Here is a 21441-nt window from a genome sequence, read left to right on the forward strand (position 1 = left end):
AAGAATTACGTCCATACGAACGTTTGTAGCGTTAACTATAGTTTATGATCTTGAAATTCATCAAATGTACGTTAAGACGACCTTTTTAAATGGAGAATTGGAGGAAGAAATCTACATGGAACAACCTGAAGGGTTTGAGGTTCCAAGTAAAAAAAAGAAGGTATGTAGATTTGTTAAGTCCCTTAATAAAACAAGCACTCAAACAATGGCATGCAAAATTTGACTAAACAATGTTGTCAAATGGTTTTAAGATAAATGAATATGAAAAATGTATGTACATTAAAAATGTTCCAAATCACATAGTCATTGTTTGCTTATATGTGGATGATATGCCGATAATGAGTATGGCATTGCCAACATAAATGCAACTAAGAGTATACTAACTGGCAAGTTTGATATGAAGGACTTGGGAGTTGCTGATTTAATTCTGGGGATTAAGATCCATAAGACTCCTCAAGATCTGGCATTGTCACAATCTCATTATATTAAGACAATACTTGAAAAATTCAAGCACTTAGGGTTTAAAGTTGCAAAGACTCCAATTGACGTGAATCTTGCATTAGCAAAGAATAGAGGCCAAATCATATCACAATTGGATTATGCTCGTGTGTTGGGATGCTTAATGTATATAGCTTGTGCTATAAGTAAATTGAGTCGATACACGAGCAATTCAGGTTAATCTCATTGGATAGCAATGAAACGAGTTTTGGGATATTTAGAATATACCCAGGGTTTTGTTTTGCACTACAGTAAATATCATACGGTGATTGAGGGATACTGTGATGCAAATTGGATCACCGGTTCAACTGATTCTAAGTCCACAAGTGGATATGAATTCACTATTGGTGGAAGAGCGGTATCTTGGAAGTCGTCCAAACGAACTTGTATTGCCCGCTCTACAATGAAGGCTGAATTCATAGCCTTAGATAAAGCCGGTGAAAAAGCTGAATGGCTCCGGAATTTCTTGGAAGACATTCCATTTTGGCCCAAACCGTTGGCACTAATATGCATATATTGCGATAGTGAAACGACAATTGGAAGGGCTCGGAGCGTTATGTGTAATGGTAAATCTCGTCATATACGACGAAGACATAAAACCGTTAGACAATTACTCTCTAGAGGAATTATCACGATTGATTATGTAAAGTCAAGCGATAATGTGTTGGATCCACTTCCAAAAGGCCTAACTAGAGAGGTAGTTGAGAAATCATCGAGGGGAATGGAACTATAACCGAAAACAAGTCATTGTGGCGGTAACTCTACCTAGAAGACTGGAGGTCCCGAGATTTAGGTTCAAGAAGATCAAACAAAGTCATTAATGATGGTTCAACATTGTCAACTAAAATTTTGATCCATTCTCTTGATGAGACAATGTTCAATACCAAAGAAAAAACATTAAGACTTTTTAATGATTTCTAAATTTGATACATAATTTGAGTTTCTTCGCTACTTTTTTCTTTATAATACTAATGTATCGCCAAATTGCAATCTTTTTCTCCTCTTACTTTTAATCCCCTTATTTATTTAGCATCTAACACATGGTCACGTGACAAACATCCCCCAACTGTCTTAATCACTATCATTGTCATGGTCTTCAATCTTTCATTTTTGTTCAGTAATTCAACTAACCCAATGACCAGAGACTTGTGTCTGTGAGTCACTGAGTCTTCGTATCTCTAGTTAAAATCTAATCATGGTTACTTTTTAACTTATCCTACAAGTGTCTATTCCTACAAGTCTACAACTACAAAAATTCAATCTCTGTCCCTCTTCTCTTGCATTTCAACACACAATACGCGGGGGGTCAACATATATAAAATATATAAATACGTGAATGTACAGTGTAGTACTAAGCATCTTCTGCTACTGAGTACAGTTGGTACAACCTGTCAAAACCGACAAACCGACACTACTATCCCCCGTCGCCGTCGCCGTCGTGCAATGAGTGCTCGGAGTCGGAGGAGATCATCCTCGCCTTTAACATCTTTTTTGGCAAAGCTGTCTACAGTTTCAACAATTACTCTATTGCTGCTTTGTATCGCTTTTATTTCTGTATTAGCACTTGCATTTGCGCTTCCCGAATCAGATCAGCAGCTTGATGGAGGAGGAAGTAGTAGGGGCAATGCTAGTGAATTGAGCAGTGGACCTCGAAGTAGGCCTAAAGAGGATAGTTTTGCTGATATGATCGATCGAGCTCTCGAAAAAGAGTTCACTGAAAATGATCAAACCGAAGGTTTATTTCCACTAGATCTGAACTCCTCACAGCTCATATTATATTTCGGTTTATTTTGTTGCTCATCGAGTTGTACAAAAAAAATCATAATTTGGTCAGTTGAATTGGCAACTGGAAATATACGTTAAACCTGTTATTTTTAAATAAATCAATAATCTTACTAAAGATTCTCTTGACTGAAGAATTTAATGTGATTGGTTTATAGTTTCATTGATGATTGTATTTATTGAAAAAATTAGTATGTATAAAGTTCTGCTTTTGTAGTATCATATGCAATTTCAGAAGGTTGGTAAAGTAGAAAAATGATCAGTTACTAACTGATATCGCCATATATTTTTTCCTATTTAATTGGCAGTTAATGATGCGGGCAGCTTCAATAATAGTGTGGCCGAGCAGCAGGTGTGTTACATCTTACATTATCTCTCCTCTTCCTAGTATCTTTTTGTTCATGCTCTTCCTAGTGAACTAATTAATGTGATTTTTATTGGTTCTGATTTGCTATGCGTACTTAATCAGTTAAAGAAGGTGACTTATTCTCATCAGCTTAACCTTTTTGTGGCAAAGTTACCACGTACCTGTACTAGTGAAAAGATGAAAGTAGTCAGTGGGACACTACCTTTGTAAAAGAAGTTAATGAATTTCCTATGATAAAAGGAGTATATTGATATATTGGATACATGAAATAGCATAATGCATCAGTAAACAAACTTGTTCTTGGCTTTGATACCATCCTATCTCCATTAATAACTGTCTGGGAGGTAGCCGTTCCATTATGCTTCTCCACTTGTTTCTGTTAATATGGTTAGTCTTCTGTCAGTTCTGAAAAAGAAAACTAAATATTTATCTTATAGTAACTTGTAACAACTTAATGATGTGTTTTCCTCTGTTCATAGTCAGGTATATAAGTTTCATTTCTCAGTTTTATTTTGCTGAGGTTCAGTACTGGTTTTTAACTTGTACTAACATATTTCTAGTTGACCTAGTAATAAGTGGGTATGTACTCAAGTTGTGCTTATACATTGACTGTCATTCTGATTCGTTTTTCTTTTTCATAACCATTATACTGATGCTCTTTTCTAGCTTATAGGCTGTTTGAATATCTGTTGTTTCAATGTTATATCCCTTTCTTTTCCAGGCAGTGTTGGAGACTGTGGCTAGAGTTAAGCCCAAGAAAAATGACACAAAGAAAGAGGACAAGTATATGCTTAATGCAATTTCACGAATTAACTTTCTACAGTATTTAGCTCCTTCTTGGTTCTTGATTTCATGTTTTGTACTATTACTTTGTAGATCCTTTCAACTTCACCATGTTTTCAAGCTTGATAATGATCAAGGAGCAGAAGAAACCCCAACTTTGATAGATAGGAAGGTAAGCTTTTAGTGGTGACTTATTTTGCTTCTGCGCATGAGTTGATCGGCTGGTTACGGTTTTGGAAAATAAAGATCCATATTCATGGAATATAATGCTTGATATTTTGGTTATTCAGGACAATGTCTTCATCATATCTAATTTCAAGTCCAAGTATCCAGTGTTACAGTTAGATTTGAGGTAAGCTTTCTGAATTCATATGGACAATGACAAGCATTTATATGGCTCACTGCTGCTTGAAATGTCTAATGTTTAGGTTGATATCAGATCTGGTAGTGGTCATTGTTTCTGCAACATGTGGTGGAATTGCTTTTGCTTGTGCTGGTCAACCGGTTGGATCACTATCTTTAACTGAGTTCTTTTCATTACTGATAAAAGAACATGACTGATTTTTTCTCCATTCAATAGTGTACAATAGGTGTTCTTTTGGTAGTTGCCTTCAAGTTTCTAATTCGTAGTTCATAATTTCTCAGGTTTTAACTGGATACTTACTAGCAGGATCTGTCGTTGGACCTGGAGGCTTCAATGTTGTTAGTGAAATGGTGCAAGTATGTAGCTTTGACAAAAATGATGTTATGATTTGCTTATTTTCTTCACCTAATACTGTGCAATTGTTGTTTCCCATGGTCCAAAAGGTTCCAGCTGAGCTTGTAATACTTAAAAGGACTTTTTTCTGATCAGTTGCTTGATAAGAAATGTGAAATGACCTACTTTCACAAGTTTAGACCAGCTTAAGTGAGAATCTCAATTTTGTAAGCTTAATAGAGCATATGGGTTCTAAATGACATTTTTTGGAAAATGGAAAATGATGGAGACATGCAAGTTCCAAGTAACATTTCAACTTACTGGTTTTGTATTTGCAATTAAGAAAAATATAATGCTGTTTGGAAATTGTTAAAGAAGGTTATCTGGTAATAATAAACTTAGTGTTTTTTATTTTGCTTTTAATTCATTTATCAAGCTTTGTGTCACTTTTAACCTGTTTCTTCATATAGGTTGAGACAGTGGCTCAGTTCGGTGTAATTTTTCTTCTTTTTGCTTTGGGGCTGGAGTTCTCAACAGCAAAGGTTTGCTAATGTCAAAATTGTCATTTTTCTTGATGTAATTCTGGAGTCATTATTGATTATGTTATACAAACTGTGGGTAACACTAATATTTTATGCCATCTAGCTTCGTGTTGTTCGAGCAGTTGCAGTTCTTGGAGGACTGCTTCAAGTTATGCTTTTTATGTGTCTCTGTGGAATTACAGCTTTGGTAGGTCTAAAATTTACTTGTTTTATGCGGTCTGGTTTTATGTAACTATGTGGGCTCCATTTCTTATTAGTTGATGAAAAACTGTCATTCCGATGACTGCTTTGTTGCTATGCATTGACAGTTTCCAGCTATTTTAATTAGAAAAAAGTAGTTTTAATATATGTTGTATCTGAGAGTCTTAAAAAAAATTTGGTGCCTGAGGAGAAGTGAGGATGGTGTCTGGTGGAATTAGCTTCCTATAGTAACAATAGCTAGTGACTTGGCTCGCGAGTCAATTGATGAAACTTTCGTGCTCAATGGGAATGGATTGTTCTTCCGTTCAAATTTGACTTGTTGGCTACACTGAATTGCAGAGCTAGCAGAAGACTAATTAGTCTTATGCTGGTGGCCTCTGAATGAGTGCGATGTTAAAAAACTCCGATGAAATGGTATAAATACATACTAAAAGCATCAAATGCTGTAGTTATCTTATAAAGGCGAAAGCTCTTGGTAAATTTTTAATGGGGAAAAGTTTGATTCTGTTTAGTTACATAATTAGCGAAATATAATTAGCATTCTATATTTTAGTAACAGAAAATATATCTAATATAGTCAATTTAAACGTAGAAGTTTTTCACTTTATCTCGTTTTATGCGTATAGTCAACTAAAACATAGAAGTTCTCCACTTACCAAAAAAAGACCGTAGAATTTTTCCACTTTACCTCATTTTATGCTTAATGGCTCAGCTGAATTAAATTGTTGAGCATAAGAAAGATGTATATGCTCATGTGACTGAGTCAACAACAACAACATACCCAGTATTATCCCACACTGTGGGGTCTAGGGAGGGCAGTGTGTACGTAGACCTTACCCCTACCTTGTGAGGATAGAGAGTCTGTTTCCAATAGACAAGGTAGGGGTAAGGTTTACGTACCCCTATACATATACATATTGTATAGTAGGAGAAAGTTGCTCCAAACTAGTACTATGTCTCATCCTTTAGTGCATGCCAAAAGTTTTTCCTCATTCATAGAAATATAAACTTATGCAGCTTGATGATTTTGTAGTTGTGTGGCGGTAAATCTTCAGAGGGTGTATTTGTTGGAGCATTTCTCTCAATGTCTTCTACAGCAGTGGTAAGCTTGTTGATATCCAGTTTGCATTTTCTTTAGGGTATTGTGGACTCTGAAGGCTCTGACGGTAACTGACTTTTGTCTTTGCCATAGGTGTTGAAGTTTTTGATGGAAAAGAATAGTACAAATGCCCTTCATGGCCAGGTTACAATTGGCACACTTATTTTGCAGGTGATTCGTCCTCCGATTTATCTTCTGCACGGCCTTCTTTCTTTACCGTATGCAAGAGTAACTAGTTGAATAGAAGTCTAAATGGCGCGTGGCCAATTCAAAGGTCACAAAAAGATTTTTTTTTGAGAATGAACAAAAAGAAAATATTGTCTCACCACTATTTTCATCATGACAAGAGTAATACTTGCTAAACATTTAATCCGTGGAGCCTGGTGCAGCTATTATTTATCTCACCCATAAGATATTACCACATAAGAATAGATCATAGTAAGTTCATACTCTTCCTTCCCTTGAATGAACAGTAATGTCATGTCTAAATTCCAGGTGCTTTCTCATTCTTTCAGGATTGTGCTGTAGGTCTGCTCTTTGCTTTGCTTCCAATCTTGGGAGGCTGGGGTAGAGAGGCTGTTTCCAATAGACCCTCGGCATCCTTCCCTCCAAGAACTCCCCACCTTGCTTTTGGGTTGACTCGAACTCACATTACTTGAATGAACAGTAATGTCATATCTAAATTCCAGGTGCTTTCTCATTCTTTCAGGATTGTGCTGTAGGCCTGCTGTTTGCTTTGCTTCCAATCTTGGGAGGCACTTCCAATTTTGTGCAAGGGTTAATATCGATGACGAAGTCGTAAGTTTTCATACTTGACTTCTTGAACCACTTCTTATTTCCTCTCTGTACATGCTTTGGTGCAGGTCAACTTTCTTTGTAAGAACTAGTTGAGTTCTGTTTGCTTTCCCTCGGTTTGGAATCTTCTTCATGGAAGGAAAAGAGTGTTCTCGAACATATTTTAGGCTCTGTCTCTTGAGAACTGAAGATAGGCTTTTATTGTGTTAGAAGCTGATCAATCTTGCAACTGACCTCTTTTCAAAGCTCATTTGCTGCATGAAAAATGTCCATTCTATGCTATCATGTCATGTATGTTTAGGCATACATTTTATAACCAGATCTTGCCTAGAGGCATCTGTTCATTTTTGTAGATTTAGCAATCTGACTGTTGATTTCTTTTATCCTGAGCTTTCCCACTCGGGATGTTGCAGGGGCGTCTATCTGTCAAATCTTGCTCTTGAGTTCTGAATTTAGGTTTTAACTTCTTAGGAGTTCATTTGGCCCTCTAGAATATCGTAACTAACTTATATGAGTTTAGTCTCTGTATGACTAAGTCACTTGAGGAGGGAGGTGGATTGTTCTTTTTAAAAACCAGGTATGTTGAAGATAGAAGATAGAGGCCCAATTAAATTATGCACAATGAAAGCTGGATACCCAAAGAAGTTATTGAATCAGTGGTGAACAAGTTAGTGCCTGCTGATACTTTATAATTTTGCAAGGCAAGGAAGCTGCACTTGTCCATCTAAATGATGATGACATAGATATGCATGTATAGTTAATATCAGAGTTTAGCAACCTCTTAATTTAATTTAAGTGAGAATTCTCTTTTCAGCAGATGAACTTACTAAAGAAGATCAGTTTTCACGAGAGTCTTCTCAATAAAGATTAGTGGAAGTTAAAAATTGATGGGTGGAGGGTTGATGGTCATATCCCTACCATAGGTTATGCAAGAAGATCTTTAATTGGGTCAAATGTGAAAGACATATATTTGTTATGATGGAGCAGAAAGAGTAAATCATCAACGGACCTGTGGGAAGGTATATCATAAATATGATCCTACATGATTATTGCAAAATTTCACCTAAATTCCTTGTTTTTTTTTTTTGGGGGGGGGGGGTGGGGGGAAGCACTGATTCTTTTTTTTTTTTTTTAATCAAGGGGTGTAGCATTGATTCTTGTGAGCGATGTAGTAATACTTAACCTTCGTAATGATTCTTGCATATAATCCTGTCTTGTGAGACAGCTGATATAATTCAAATATGGTGCAGAGCAATTAAAAGTTGAGAACAAGACTTTTCTATTTCTGTGTATTTAGCTCTAAAATCTGTAACTTCAGTACCCTTTACTTTTTCATACTCTTATGCTAAGTAGCAATACTTTTAGACTGTCGCTAGCTGCTTAAATGATGGCGATCTCTAAATATTCAGCATGGCGAGTCTGTAAGTATGACATACTTATTGATTGTTCTTTTGTAAAGAGGACTGATTTTGGCACTTTTGTTAAGGAGAAATTTACTTATAATTGGGATGAGCTTCCAAAAATTACTTTCTGTTACTAAAAGTTACATTTCTTGTTGGAATGATTGCGTTGCAGCAGAAATGTCAGTTTCCATGCGCCTTTCTTTATGGTATTGTAATAGACACCAAAGTAACTCAAATGATATTGTATTATGGTGGGCCTAATATATTACATAGTTGGCATATACTGTACTTACTACCTATAGTGGCGTAGCACCGTGTTGTTTGTCCCCATAATGCAAATTCTGGGAAATGTGGAAGGTCTGAAAGGAGATGCTAAGGGAGTACTGCTGGAATTTTGGTGCTTTAAATTGTTTGAGACTCTTGCTTGACGTTATTTTTGCACCAATCCTACTTATTTGTTGCATTATACTGATTCATCTATCAGCCAGGTTGGTCGTGTTGCTCTCATTTTTGGCTATTTTGTCAATGTTATCACGGACATGTGTGCCATGGTTCCTGAAGCTGATGATAAGCTTATCATCACAGGTATGAACTTCCTAACTAAAAAAATTTCATTTGTTAACCAATAGCACTTTCTGAGATTTGTGGAGGAGAGGAAAAATTAAAGAGAACTTTTTGGTGCTTTTCTAGGAGTTGTTTTGCTTTTCAGAGACTTATACATCAGTAAAAAATATTAAGAACTTCTAATACTTTTATTTTATTTTGTATTATATTGGCCTTAGGCGAGACTTAAATGGATAATATAGTCAGTGAGGATTCATATAGCCGTTCCAACTTGTTTGGCATTGAGGCGAAGTAGTAGTAGTTGTTATAACCAAGAAGCCCTGAGGGTCGGTGGCATACAGTTCGAAACTCGATGGATAATGGGCCCACACGTCTACCCTTCTTCACTTAAATACCATGCATTTGTCGGTGATTGGGGTCGAAACTGTAACATGCGCCTAATTCACAGGTCACACGCTGCACTTTTACCAGTAGATCAAAGCAAGAATTAGAGAGAACTAGTTGACTGATCTTAACGTAATTCTTACTAAATACACCTACTACCTATTTATAAGTCTGGATATTCTGTAGAACATAAAGAATTACGAACATACTCTAGAAAATAGAGCGGCTTGACCCATTTATATGGTGGGGTGTCAACCTTGACTTTCAACACCGTGCCTCCCTCCTCCTCCTCCTCCTCTCGAATTCAAGGTGACAAACTTAGACGAGTCTGAAGCTAATTAACAAAACCGAGATGAGTCAAGCGAGCCAGAAAATATAGCACCTAAGGGTGTGGCCTAGTTCTCACATTGAGTGTTTTGCAGATGTGGATGGACTGGCTCTAAGATTGATAGAAGGTCTACTACCGACTATTGTGTCTTTGTTGGTGGAAACTTGGCTTCATGGAGAAATAAGAAAAGAAATGTTGTATTATGGTCTAGTGCAGAATCCGAGTATAGAGCTATGGCACAGTCTACGTGTGAGATTATGTGGATAAATCATCTTTTAAGTAAAGCTCCGTGTGATAATCAAGTTGCTATACATATTGCCTCAAATCCGGTATATTGTAAAAGAATTAAACATATTGAGGCTGACTGTTATTTTATTCGTAAAAAGATTCAGGAAAACTTAGATTTCCACTGGCTACATGAAGACAAGACAGCAATTAACCGATTTGTTCACAAAAGGCATTGAGGAGGAGTGTTATAGAAGCATATTTATAGGGAAGATTTGAAGGTTTTCCTTTTTTTTGATTCTCTCCATAGTTGGAACGCTAAATACATGTATTTATACCTGTTGCTTCTTGCAATAATATGGAAGTTATTCTCCAATACTTTGTCTGTTACAATACTGTAGTACGTACGTAATTAAGTATCGAGAATCAATGATCACTCTACTAAGTCTCAATTCTAAATATTAAGTGTTAATATACTCCACAAAATACGAGGTGCACTTAGTTTACGCATTATTATTAAGTTGGCGCCGAAAGCACTTATCATATGCTCTATCCATTATTATGTTGGCACTGAAAGCTTTTCAACTGCACCATTGATATTGATTTTTTTAGTTTTCATTTCATGACGATTTGTGGGCATTGGTGACAGATACTTATGATTTGTCTGAAAGTTTTAATTATGTCCTTTTTTTGCAGACCAATGAACTGTATCAATTGGCTTCAGTGGCATTTTGCCTCCTTGTAGCTTGGGTTGGTTATTCTTCTTGTAACTAAGCTCTTTTGAACTTCTATAAGAGAATATACATTTGGATTGTCTTTTCTTTCTGCTTTCTGGTTATGCATTACTTCCTGTTGACCAGACCTCTCTCTATATCCCTTGGTAAGATTCATAGCTTGGACTTTTGGAATTGGAGTTTAAAATTAATTATGTCCTGCTCAATATGTCTATAATGCTAGATACGTTCCTTTTTTTTTTAATCATTTTTGAATAGAAACACTTTTTGAAAGCTCTTCACATCTATATGTTCATATTGCCAATAGTATCCTAGTGCTGAACTCTTGAGTTCTTCACAAACAGCTCCTGAACTGTGCTGCAGTCAAGAAGAGCTCAGAACAGCTTGGTCATGCTTGGCCTGCAAATTTTCATGATTCCATTTGCTATTTTGTTCCAATTTCTTCAGAGAATTTCCTTTATAGTGCATATTAATTGAATTCTTGCATTTTTATTCTGAGAGGTGCATGATGAATTTGTTTCTTTTTCTTGGTGCATGCTGAGAACCAATTATTTTGTTGTTTATCCTATCAATAACTGTTTTTTCTATTGTTTGTACAATTTCAGTGCAGTGACAAGCTAGGTCTAAGCTTAGAGTTGGGTTCATTTGCTGCTGGAGTGATGATTTCAACAACTGATCTTGCCCAACATACTCTTGAACAAGTAAGACTTCATTTTGGTATTTCTCATAAAAAAAGACTTCATGATGATATTTGTTTAGTCATTATAAACATAGGGACAAGAAGCATCATGATGTCAACGGGCATTAGTAAATAAAATCATTAGGCCTATCTGATATTTGAATAGAAACTTATACATGTTTGATATTGCTGATGAAGACATGTATTGCCTGGTATTGAATTACTGATGCAAAGATAAACTTTAACTGTTCTTTTATTGGTACACCTGAAAGAATAAAGTAGTAATAGCGCTATATTGGTTTTTGTGGGTTTTTACTTAAGCTAATTCATATATTTATCCTTTTTGAAGCAATGTTGTTGTGAGAAGGCACGGGAGAAAATATGATATATTGATATTGTATGTGATGCAATACAAGAGGTGCTATTTATAGCTACTCTATACAAAGGGGATACTACTCCTATTCCAATGTGGGACAATTACATAGCTATCTCTAACACTCCCCCTCAAGCCGGAGCATATAAATCATATGTACCGAGCTTGTTACATATATAATCAATGCGAGGACTAGTGAGAGACTTGGTGAAAATATCTGCAAGTTGATCATTCGATCTCACAAACTTCGTAGTAATATCTCCTGAGAGTATCTTTTCTCTGACGAAGTGACAATCAATCTCAATGTGTTTAGTTCTCTCATGAAACACCGGATTTGATGCAATATGAAGTGCAGCTTGATTATCGCACACAAGTTCCATCCGACTGATTTCACCAAATTTCAACTCCTTGAGCAATTGTTTGGTCCAGACTAGTTCACATGTTGCCATAGCCATTGCTCGGTATTCTGCTTCTGCACTAGACTGAGCAACTACATTCTGTTTCTTACTTTTCCAGGACCAAATTTTCTCATACTAAAACACAATATCCAGACGTATAACGTCTATCAGAAGGTGATCCTGCCCAATCAGCATCCGAGTACCCAACGATCTGCTCATGACCTCGATCCTCAAACAATAATCTTTTACCTGGAGCCGATTTTATATGCCGGATAATGTGGACAACTGCATCCCAATGACTATCACAGGGAGAATTCATAAACTGACTTACAACATTCACAGGATAAGAAATGTCGGGCCTAGTCACTGTGAGATAATTTAATTTACCAACCAACCGCCTATAGCTTGCAGGATCGTTAAGCGGCTTCCCCTGTCCAGGCAGAAGTTTAGAATTCGGATCCATCGGCGTGTCAACAGGTCTGCAACCTGTCATCCCTGTTTCCTCAAGAATGTCTAACACATATTTCCTTTGAGAAATAACAATACCTGAGCTAGATTGAGCAACCTCAATACCTAGAAAGTACTTCAATCTGCCTAGATCCTTAGTTTGAAAGTGCTGGAAGAGATGTTGCTTCAGATTAGTAATACCATCCTGATCATTGCTCGTAATAACAATATCATCAACATAGACTACCAGATAAATACATAGACTTGAAGCAGAGTGGCAATAAAACACAGAGTGATCAGCTTCACTACGAGTCATGCCAAACTCCTGGATAACCGTGCTAAACTTACCAAACCAGGCTCGAGGAGACTGCTTTAGACCATAAAGTGACCGACGCAAGCGACATACAAGGCCACGAGACTCCCCTGAGCAATAAAACCAGGTGGTTGCTCCATATAAACCTCATCCTCAAGATCACCATGAAGAAAGACATTCTTAATGTCCAACTGATAGAGGGGCCAATGACGAACTGCAGCCATGGATAGAAAAAGGCGAACTGATGCCACTTTAGCCACTGGAGAGAAGGTATCACTGTAATCTAGCCCAAATATTTGAGTGTATCCTTTGGCAACAAGACGTGCCTTAAGTCGATCAATCTGGCCATCGGGACCAACTTTGACTGCATAAACCCAACGACAACCAACGGTAGATTTACCTGAAGGAAGAGGAACAAGCTCCCATGTACCACTTGTATGTAAAGCAGACATCTCGTCACTCATAGCCTGTCGCCATCCTGGATGAGACAATGCTTCACCTGTAGACTTAGGGATGGAAACCGAGGACAATGAAGATATAAAAGCATAATGGGGAGATGACAGACGATGATAACTCAAACCAACATAATGAGGATTAGGGTTTAGTGTGGTCCGTATACCTTTTCGAAGTGCAATCGGTGTACTAGGAGCAGGATCCGCAGTAGGAGCCGTGTCAGGTGCAGGACGAGAACCAGATGGGCCTGATGTAGGGCGCGAACGACGATGATAAGTCAAGAGTGGTGTTCCTGTGGCTGGGGAACTAGGAGGGATAACACTGGACTCCTCAAAAGTTGGTATGGGTGAAACCTCTGTGGTTGAAGGTGGAGGAGGATTACTAAACTTCTCAAAAGTCGGTATAGGTAAGACCTCAGATATGTCATGGTGGTCAGCAGAAGTGACATCAATTGTGAAGAAAGGTTTAGACTCGAAAAATGTGACGTCAGCTGACATAAGGTACCTATGAAGATCAGGTGAATAACAACGATATCCCTTCTGAACACGAGAATAACCAAGGAAGACACACTTGAGAGCACGAGGAGCTAACTTATCTTTCCTCGGGGCTAAGTTATGAACAAAACATGGGCTCCCAAAAATCCGAGGTGGAAGAGGGTATAAGGCTGACTGAGGAAACAATATTGAATGTGGAATCTGACCCTGATGGGAGATGAAGGCATCCTATTAATCAAATAACAAGCTGTGAGAACTGCATCGCCCCAAAAACGTAGCGGAACACGAGACTCAATTAGAAGTGTGCGAGCAGTCTCAATAAGGTGCCTATTCTTCCTTTCTGCAACCCCATTTTGCTGAGGGGTATAAAGACAAGATGTCTGATGAATAATTCCATGAGAAGACATAAACTGCTGAAACTGAGAAGATACATATTCTAAGGCATTATCACTGCGAAAAATGCGGATAGAGACACCAAATTGGTTTTTGATTTCAGCACAAAAACTCTGGAATATAGAGAATAACTCAGAACGATCTTTCATTAAGAAAAGCCAAGTACATCTTGAGTAATCATCAATAAAGCTAACAAAATAACGAAATCCCAAGGTTGAACTGACTCTACTAGGACCCCATATATCAGAATGAACCAAGGAGAAAACAGACTCTGCATGACTCTCAACACTACGCGTAAAGGAAGCTCGGGTATGTTTCCCAAGCTGACACGACTCACAATCTAATCTAGACAAACTGGATAAACTAGGCACCATCTTTTGAAGTTTGGATAAACTCGGATGTCCTAAACGTCTGTGGATTAGATCTGGAGGATCTGTAACTAGACATGTTGTGGAAGGACTGAGCGAGTTAAGGTAGTAAAGACCTTCTGATTCACGACCTGTACCAATTGTCCGTCCCGTACTGCGGTCCTGCATAATAAAAGAATCATCAATAAAATATATACCATAATTGAGGGCACGAGTCAAACGACTAACAGATGCAAGACTAAAAGGACAACCATGAACATAAAGAACGGAATCTAGGGTGATAGAAGACAATGAGCTGGCTTGTCCAACTCCTTGTGCCTTAGTTTGACATCCATTGGCTAAAGTAACAGTAGGAAGAGACTGTGAATATACAATATTCGACAAAAGTGATTTATTAGCAGAGATATGATCAGAAGCGCCTGAGTCCATGACCCATGGTCCAAGAGTACTAGACTGGGAAACACAAGCAAAAAAATTACCAGCAATAGGAGTGTCAGTCTGGGCAACTGAGGCTACTTGTGGAGATGTTTGCTTACTTGCTCGATACTGAAGGAGCTCATTATATTCTTCTTTAGATACAGAAAAGCCCTAGTTACCTGTAGTCTCGCTCTGAGCAACGTAGGCATTTTTGGGTGGACGGCCATTTAAGGAATAACACATTTCGCGAGTGTGTCCAAGTTTGTGACAATAAGAACACTTGGGTCTAGATCTCCCAAAACGACCGCCTCCTCGTCTATTCTCCATAGCTTGAGATGCCCGAACATCCACTGTCTGGATGCAAGAACAGAGAATCAAGTATCTGTGATGAAATCACTGGGTGACTTGGTGCTGCAGCAAGACGAAGTAATCGAGAGAATAATTCATCAACTGTAGGGACAGTCGGACTCGCCAAAATCTGGTCTCGTACTGAATCAAGATCATGAGGAAGTCCAGCGAGTGTAAGAACTAGAAACATTTTCTGTCGCTGCTCTTGTTGTTTTGACACACTAGCAGAAACTGGCATCAATGTCTCAAATTCCTCCATGACTGCCTGTACCTGACCCAAGTAAGTAGACATATCTAATTCTTGCTTCTTTAAGTTTGTCATCCGTGATATCACATCATAGAAGCGAGATATATCATTAGTGTATAACGTACGAGCCTTTGCCCAAACCAAATAACATGTCTGGAATGGCCGAAACAAAGGCATCAACTTAGAATCAATAGAACGCCACAAGATGCTACATAATTGAGCATCAATTTTTGCCCAAAGCGCTATCGCCTTTTCATCTCCTTCGCTAGACTGTTTAATCAGATGATCTTGCACACCTTGACCTTTACACCACAACTCGACAGATGAAGCCCAAGCTAAGTAGTTTGAACCTCCCATTAAAGGTTCCGAGGTAATCATAACATTAGAGTTTCCAGAACTCATGCTTTTAGACCCAAAAACATCAATTCCCAAAGACATCTTGTAAATTATTACCAAATAAGAGAAATAATCAACTGTAATCCACTAAAAATAGAGTAAGGAACAATGAACCAGAATAGTAAACTACTGTAGCAGTTGGAAAGTTACTGTTGCAGCCGGAAAATATTCAAAGTGGTCGGAATGAAATAAAAACAGTAGGGGTAGGATCGGAATTACCAGAAGACCCAACTGTTCTGAAGGAACTTTTTCAAAAAATGGCCGGAAGTCCACTTTTTTTTTTTTTGAAATCACTATTCACGGCGGAAAAATAAAAAAAGTGGTCGGAATTTGGTGTAACCTGGATGGGTAGGCTCGGAATTGCAAGGGAAACAATCTGTCCTGAAGAGTCGTCGCCAAAAAATGGCCGGAAGGTGGCCCACGCAACGTTGGAACTTCGCTGGAAACTTTTCTTTGGACAACTACAGTACCGCCGGAGATTTTCACTGGGATTTGGTCGCCGGACAGTGACTACTCTTGTGGTAGTGTTGGATTTTGTGCACAACACTGACCGAGACAAAGCAGACGCAAAACAACTTTTGAAAGTCGCCGGAAAAAAGGGTTCCGGTGACTGATTTTACTTCCCGGAATCACTGGAATTTATGCACAGCGATAAATCTCTCACGATAGCTCTGATACCATGTGAGAAGGCACGGGAGAAAATATGATGTATTGATATTGTATGTGATGCAATACAAGAGGTGCTATTTATAGCTACTCTATACAAAGGGGATACTACTCCTATTCCAACGTGGGACAATTACATAGCTATCTTTAACAGTTGTATTCTTAAGGGACAGTTATTGGTTAAGATTTGATAATTATTCTGACATTCTGAGAACTTGTTTAGTTTCAGGTTGATCAAAAACAATTTTTTCTGTAAATTCTCTTTTTTGACCAAAACTTCATTCGCTCTGCGTGCTAAATATTTCCAAGCATAGTCTATAATGATTTAGTTGGGATGGGATGGGATGGGATGGTGGAAACATTTAGGTTTTGAAGATCAGTTGCAATGGTAAGCTACCTGCAGTTTGTTCTATTTGTCATCAATTGATGTGATAGACCTTTTATTTGTTTGAAGATGGTAAAGTTCAAGGTCATGAATATTTTACCTTTGTGGAGTAAAAATTTGATTCACTTAGCTTACAAATAAAACAATAAAAGGACTGCATCAAAATGTGTAGCTTGTAATCAATTATAGTTATATTTTAGAGGTAAAATAGGACTGATTTAATTAAGTTCACCGAGTTATAATACAATCTAATCATGGTCTGGACCATTAATGGGATTAAGAATGATTCTTATGTGCCTCCTGAAAAAGTAAATTAGCGTATAAACGGAAATATAAACGAAACAATAGTTAATTCGAGCCCACTGAATTCACAGTGTTTCCTTAAAGAATTTAACCCCCTCCTAGTACCCAAGGTTATGGATTATTTCCTCCCAAGATAGAACGAATTACACACTGGTGTAGTGGTACTTCAAACCCCAGTGTTTCAGCGAACACAAAGTTCGGTAGCAAATCACACTTACGGTTGCTTGCTTTGAAGTTAAAAAAAAACAATGCAGAACAAGGGAGGAGAAACTCAGAAATCGTATGGAAATTCTGAGAGGAGTGACTGCAATTTATAGCCAACGTTGAGTTCAAACTGAAGAGGAGATCAATAGCTCTCTATTTCGGTCTCTTTTCTCTAACTGCTACTGCACATATTTATAGTGCAGTCAACTATTAAGAGACTGACCTGCTGCCACCCATTTGTCCATGGTGGCTGAAGCACTAGACTGCTATTGGAGCACTTGGCCATGGTGGGAGGAGCACTAGGTTGTTAATGGAGCATGCATTAGGCTGCTAATAGAATTGGTGGTACAAATACACGGATTGGAACATATCCGTTACACACGCGGATAATATTACGTTAATATTTACTATTAACAAATAAATTTGGTCCAAAAGATTAATTTGGACCAAGAAATTAATTTATTTATTAACAAATAAATTTGGTCCAAAAAATAAATTTGGCCGAAGCCGAAGCCGAAGTCGAAGTCGAAGTCGAAGTCGAGCCGAGCGAGCGACGACGGCGGCGCGAGGCTTGCCTTCTTCTTAACTCTTTAAGAGCTACAAGAAGAGCAATTGTATATATACCTCCAAAAACCTTTTCCTCTTTCAATATGGGACAATGTCTCATTGTCAAGAGGGGGAAACTTAAAATTTCACTCAAAAATTTCATTTTCCCTCCATTTCCCATTCATCCTCTTTTAAGCTTATTCTTTTGCTTAAAAATCTCAACAATCCCCCACATGAATAGGGAATGGCTATATCACGGAAGTATGCATGAAAAAACTGTGTGATTCGTAAGCAATGATTAATCGCATCTGGATAAGTAGGTTTCCCTTTGAACTTTCCGTAGTGAACTTATGTCGGATATACTCGGTCAATCGGTAGATTTGATATCTTTGAACCGTCGATCTTTGGTGTATACCTAGACAACGATAAGTCACACAATCAACCCTTAACTGTCTTTGGTTCTCATTGTTGTGTTCGTTTCAGCCATGAACACCGCCTGGTTTCATAAGTGCATAGAGAACTGGCCTTACAAAATTCTACTTGAAGCGGCTAACACTTCACACTTACATAGGTGATTCCTAAACGTGTCATCCCGTAGATACACTATTTGATATACCCCGTATCAAACTTAGAAATCATTAAAAACCCTTAATGTTTTATCCTTGGTAGTGAACATTGTCTCATCACGAGAATGGACTAAAATTTTTGTTGACAATGTTGAACCGTCATTAATGACTTTGTTTGATCTCCTTGAACCTAGATCTTGGGATCTTCGGTCTTCTAGGTAGAGTTACCGCCACAATGACTTGTTCTCGGCCATAGTCCCATTCCCTCGATGATTTCTCAACTACCTCTCTAGTTAGGCCTTTTGTAAGTGGATCCAGCATATTATCACTTGACTTTATGTAGTCAATCGTGATAATTCCTCTAGAGAGTAGTTGCCTAATGGTTTTATGTCTTCGTCGTGTATGACGAGATTTACCGTTATACATAACGCTCCCAGCCCTTCTAATTGCCGCTTGGCTATCGCAATGTATGCATATTGGTGCCAACGGTTTGGGCCAAAATGGAATGTCTTCCAAGAAATTCCGGAGCCATTCAGCGTCTTCACCGGCTTTATCTAAGGCTATGAACTCAGCCTCCATTGTAGAGCGGGCAATACACGTTTGTTTGGACGACTTCCAAGATACCGCTCCTCCACTAATCGTGAATACATATCCACTCGTGGACTTAGAATCAGTTGAACCGGTGATCCAATTTGCATCACAGTATCCCTCAATCACCGTAGGATATTTACTGTAGTGCAAATCAAAGTTCTGGGTATATTCTAAATATCCCAAAACTCGTTTCATTGCCATCCAATGAGATTGACCCGGATTGCTCGTATATCGGCTCAGTTTACTTATAGCACAAGCTATATCTGGTCGTGTACAATTCATGATGTACATTAAGCATCCCAACACACGAGCATAATCCAATTGTGATATGCTTTGGCCTTTGTTCTTTGCTAATGCAAGATTCACGTCAATTGGAGTCTTTGCAACTTTAAACCCTAAGTGCTTGAATTTTTCAAGTACTGTCTTAATATAATGAGATTGTGACAATGCCAGACCTTGAGGAGTCTTATGGATCTTAATCCCCAGAATTAAATCAGCAACTCCCAAGTCCTTCATATCAAACTTGCTAGTTAGCATACGCTTAGTAGCATTTTTGTTGGCAATGTCATTACTCATTATCAGCATATCATCCACATATAGGCAAACAATGACTATGTAATTTGGAACATTTTTAATGTACACACATTTATCACATTCATTTATTTTAAACCCATTTGACAACATTGTTTGGTCAAATTTCGCATGCCATTGTTTGGGTGCTTGTTTTAGTCCGTAGAGGGACTTAACAAGTACAAGTATGCATACCTTCTTTTCTTTACCTGGAACCACAAACCCTTCAGGTTGTTCCCTGTAGATTTCTTCCTCCAACGCTCCATTTAAGAAGGCCATCTTAACATCCATTTGATGAATTTCAAGGCCATACACTACAGCTAATGCTACTAATATCCGTATGGACGTAATTCTTGTAACTGGAGAGTATGTATCAAAGTAGTCAAGACCTTCTCGTTGTCTCTATTCTTTGACTACAAGTCTTGCCTTAAATTTATCAATAGTACCATCATCTTTCATTTTCCTCTTAAAAATTCATTTAGAACCCAAAGGTTTATTTTCAGGAGGAAGATCAACCAATTCCCATGTATGGTTGTTCATGTTGAGATTTTTAAGCAAAAGAATAAGCTTAAAAGAGGGTGAATGGGAAATGGAGGGAAAATGAATTTTTTGAGTGAAATTTTAAGTTTCCCCTCTTGACAATGAGACATTGTCCCATATTGGAAGAGGAAAAGGTTTTTGGTGGGTATATATACAATTGCTCTTCTTGTAGCTCTTAAAGAGTTAAGAAGAATGCAAGCCTCGCGCCGCCGTCGTCGCTCGCTCGGCTCGGCTTTGGCTTTGGCCAAATGATCGATCGATTGATTAATTTTTTGGACCAAATTTATTTGTTAATAGTAAATATTAACGTAATATTATCCGCGTGTGTAACGGATATGTTCCAATCCGTGTATTTGTACCACCAATTCTATTAGCAGCCTAATGCATGCTCCATTAACAACCTAGTGCTCCTCCCACCATGGCCAAGTGCTCCAATAGCAGTCTAGTGCTTCAGCCACCATGGACAAATGGGTGGCAGCAGGTCAGTCTCTTAATAGTTGACTGCACTATAAATATGTGCAGCGGCGGTTAGAGAAAAGAGACCGAAATAGAGAGCTACTGATCTCCTCTTCAGTTTGAACTCAACGTTGGCTATAAATTGCAGTCCCTACTCTCAGAATTTCTATACGATTTCTGAGTTTCTCCTCCCTTGTTCTGCATTGTTTTTTTTAACTTCAAAGCAAGCAACCGTAAGTGTTGTTAGAGATAGCTATGTAATTGTCCCACATTGGAATAAGAGTAGTATCCCCTTTGTATAGAGTAGCTATAAATAGCACCTCTTGTATTGCATCACACAATATATCAATATATATCATATTTTCTCCCGTGCCTTCTCACATGGTATCAGAGCTATCGTGAGAGATTTATCGCTATGCATAAATTCCAGCGATTCCGGGAAGTAAAATCAGTCACCGGAACCCTTTTTTCCGGCGACTTTCAAAGTTGTTTTGCGTCTGCTTTGTCTCGGTCAGTGTTGTGCACAAAATCCAACACTACCACAAGAGTAGTCACTGTTCGGCGACCAAATCCCAGTGAAAATCTCCGGCGGTACTGTAGCTGTCCAAAGAAAATTTTCCGGCGAAGTTCCAACGTTGCGTGGGCCACCTTCCGGCCATTTTTTGGCGACGACTCTTCAGGACAGATTGTTTCCCTTGCAATTCCGAGCCTACCCATCCAGGTTACACCAAATTCCGACCACTTTTTTATTTTTCCGGCGTGAATAGTGATTTAAAAAAAAACAAAACAAAAAAAGTGGACTTCCGGCCATTTTTTGAAAAAGTTCCTTCAGAACAGTTGGGTCTTCTGGTAATTCCGATCCTACCCCTACTGTTTTTATTTCATT

General features: G+C 38.2%; 1 protein-coding gene across 8 annotated transcripts in view; it reads left to right on the forward strand.

Moving 5' to 3' along the window:
• Positions 1-1751: 1751 nt before the first annotated feature.
• LOC107781893 (K(+) efflux antiporter 4) overlaps positions 1752-21441 on the forward strand; it is a 37453-nt gene continuing 17763 nt past the window's right edge. For 6 of the 8 annotated variants that reach the window (XR_012708314.1, XR_012708318.1, XR_012708317.1 and 3 more), the window contains exons 1-15: positions 1753-2233; positions 2589-2632; positions 3369-3430; positions 3524-3602; positions 3721-3782; positions 3859-3934; positions 4076-4150; positions 4598-4669; positions 4773-4856; positions 5904-5972; positions 6063-6140; positions 6679-6767; positions 8656-8752; positions 10365-10418; positions 11008-11103. Coding sequence is in view for 2 of the 8 variants with exons in the window: in XM_075250788.1 (XP_075106889.1) it covers positions 1942-2233; positions 2589-2632; positions 3369-3430; positions 3524-3602; positions 3721-3782; positions 3859-3934; positions 4076-4150; positions 4598-4669; positions 4773-4856; positions 5904-5972; positions 6063-6140; positions 6679-6767; positions 8656-8752; positions 10365-10418; positions 11008-11103 (1329 nt within the window). In the remaining 6 variants the exon portion in view is untranslated. Of the gene's footprint in view, positions 2234-2588; positions 2633-3368; positions 3431-3523; positions 3603-3720; positions 3783-3858; positions 3935-4075; positions 4151-4597; positions 4670-4772; positions 4857-5903; positions 5973-6062; positions 6141-6678; positions 6768-7581; positions 7784-8655; positions 8753-10364; positions 10419-11007; positions 11104-21441 lie in introns of those variants that run through there. The other 2 variants (XM_075250794.1, XR_012708319.1) reach the window with 2 other exon arrangements.

The sequence above is a fragment of the Nicotiana tabacum genome, chromosome 1 (genome assembly GCF_000715075.1).
Source record: "Nicotiana tabacum cultivar K326 chromosome 1, ASM71507v2, whole genome shotgun sequence".
NCBI lineage: Eukaryota > Viridiplantae > Streptophyta > Magnoliopsida > Solanales > Solanaceae > Nicotiana > Nicotiana tabacum.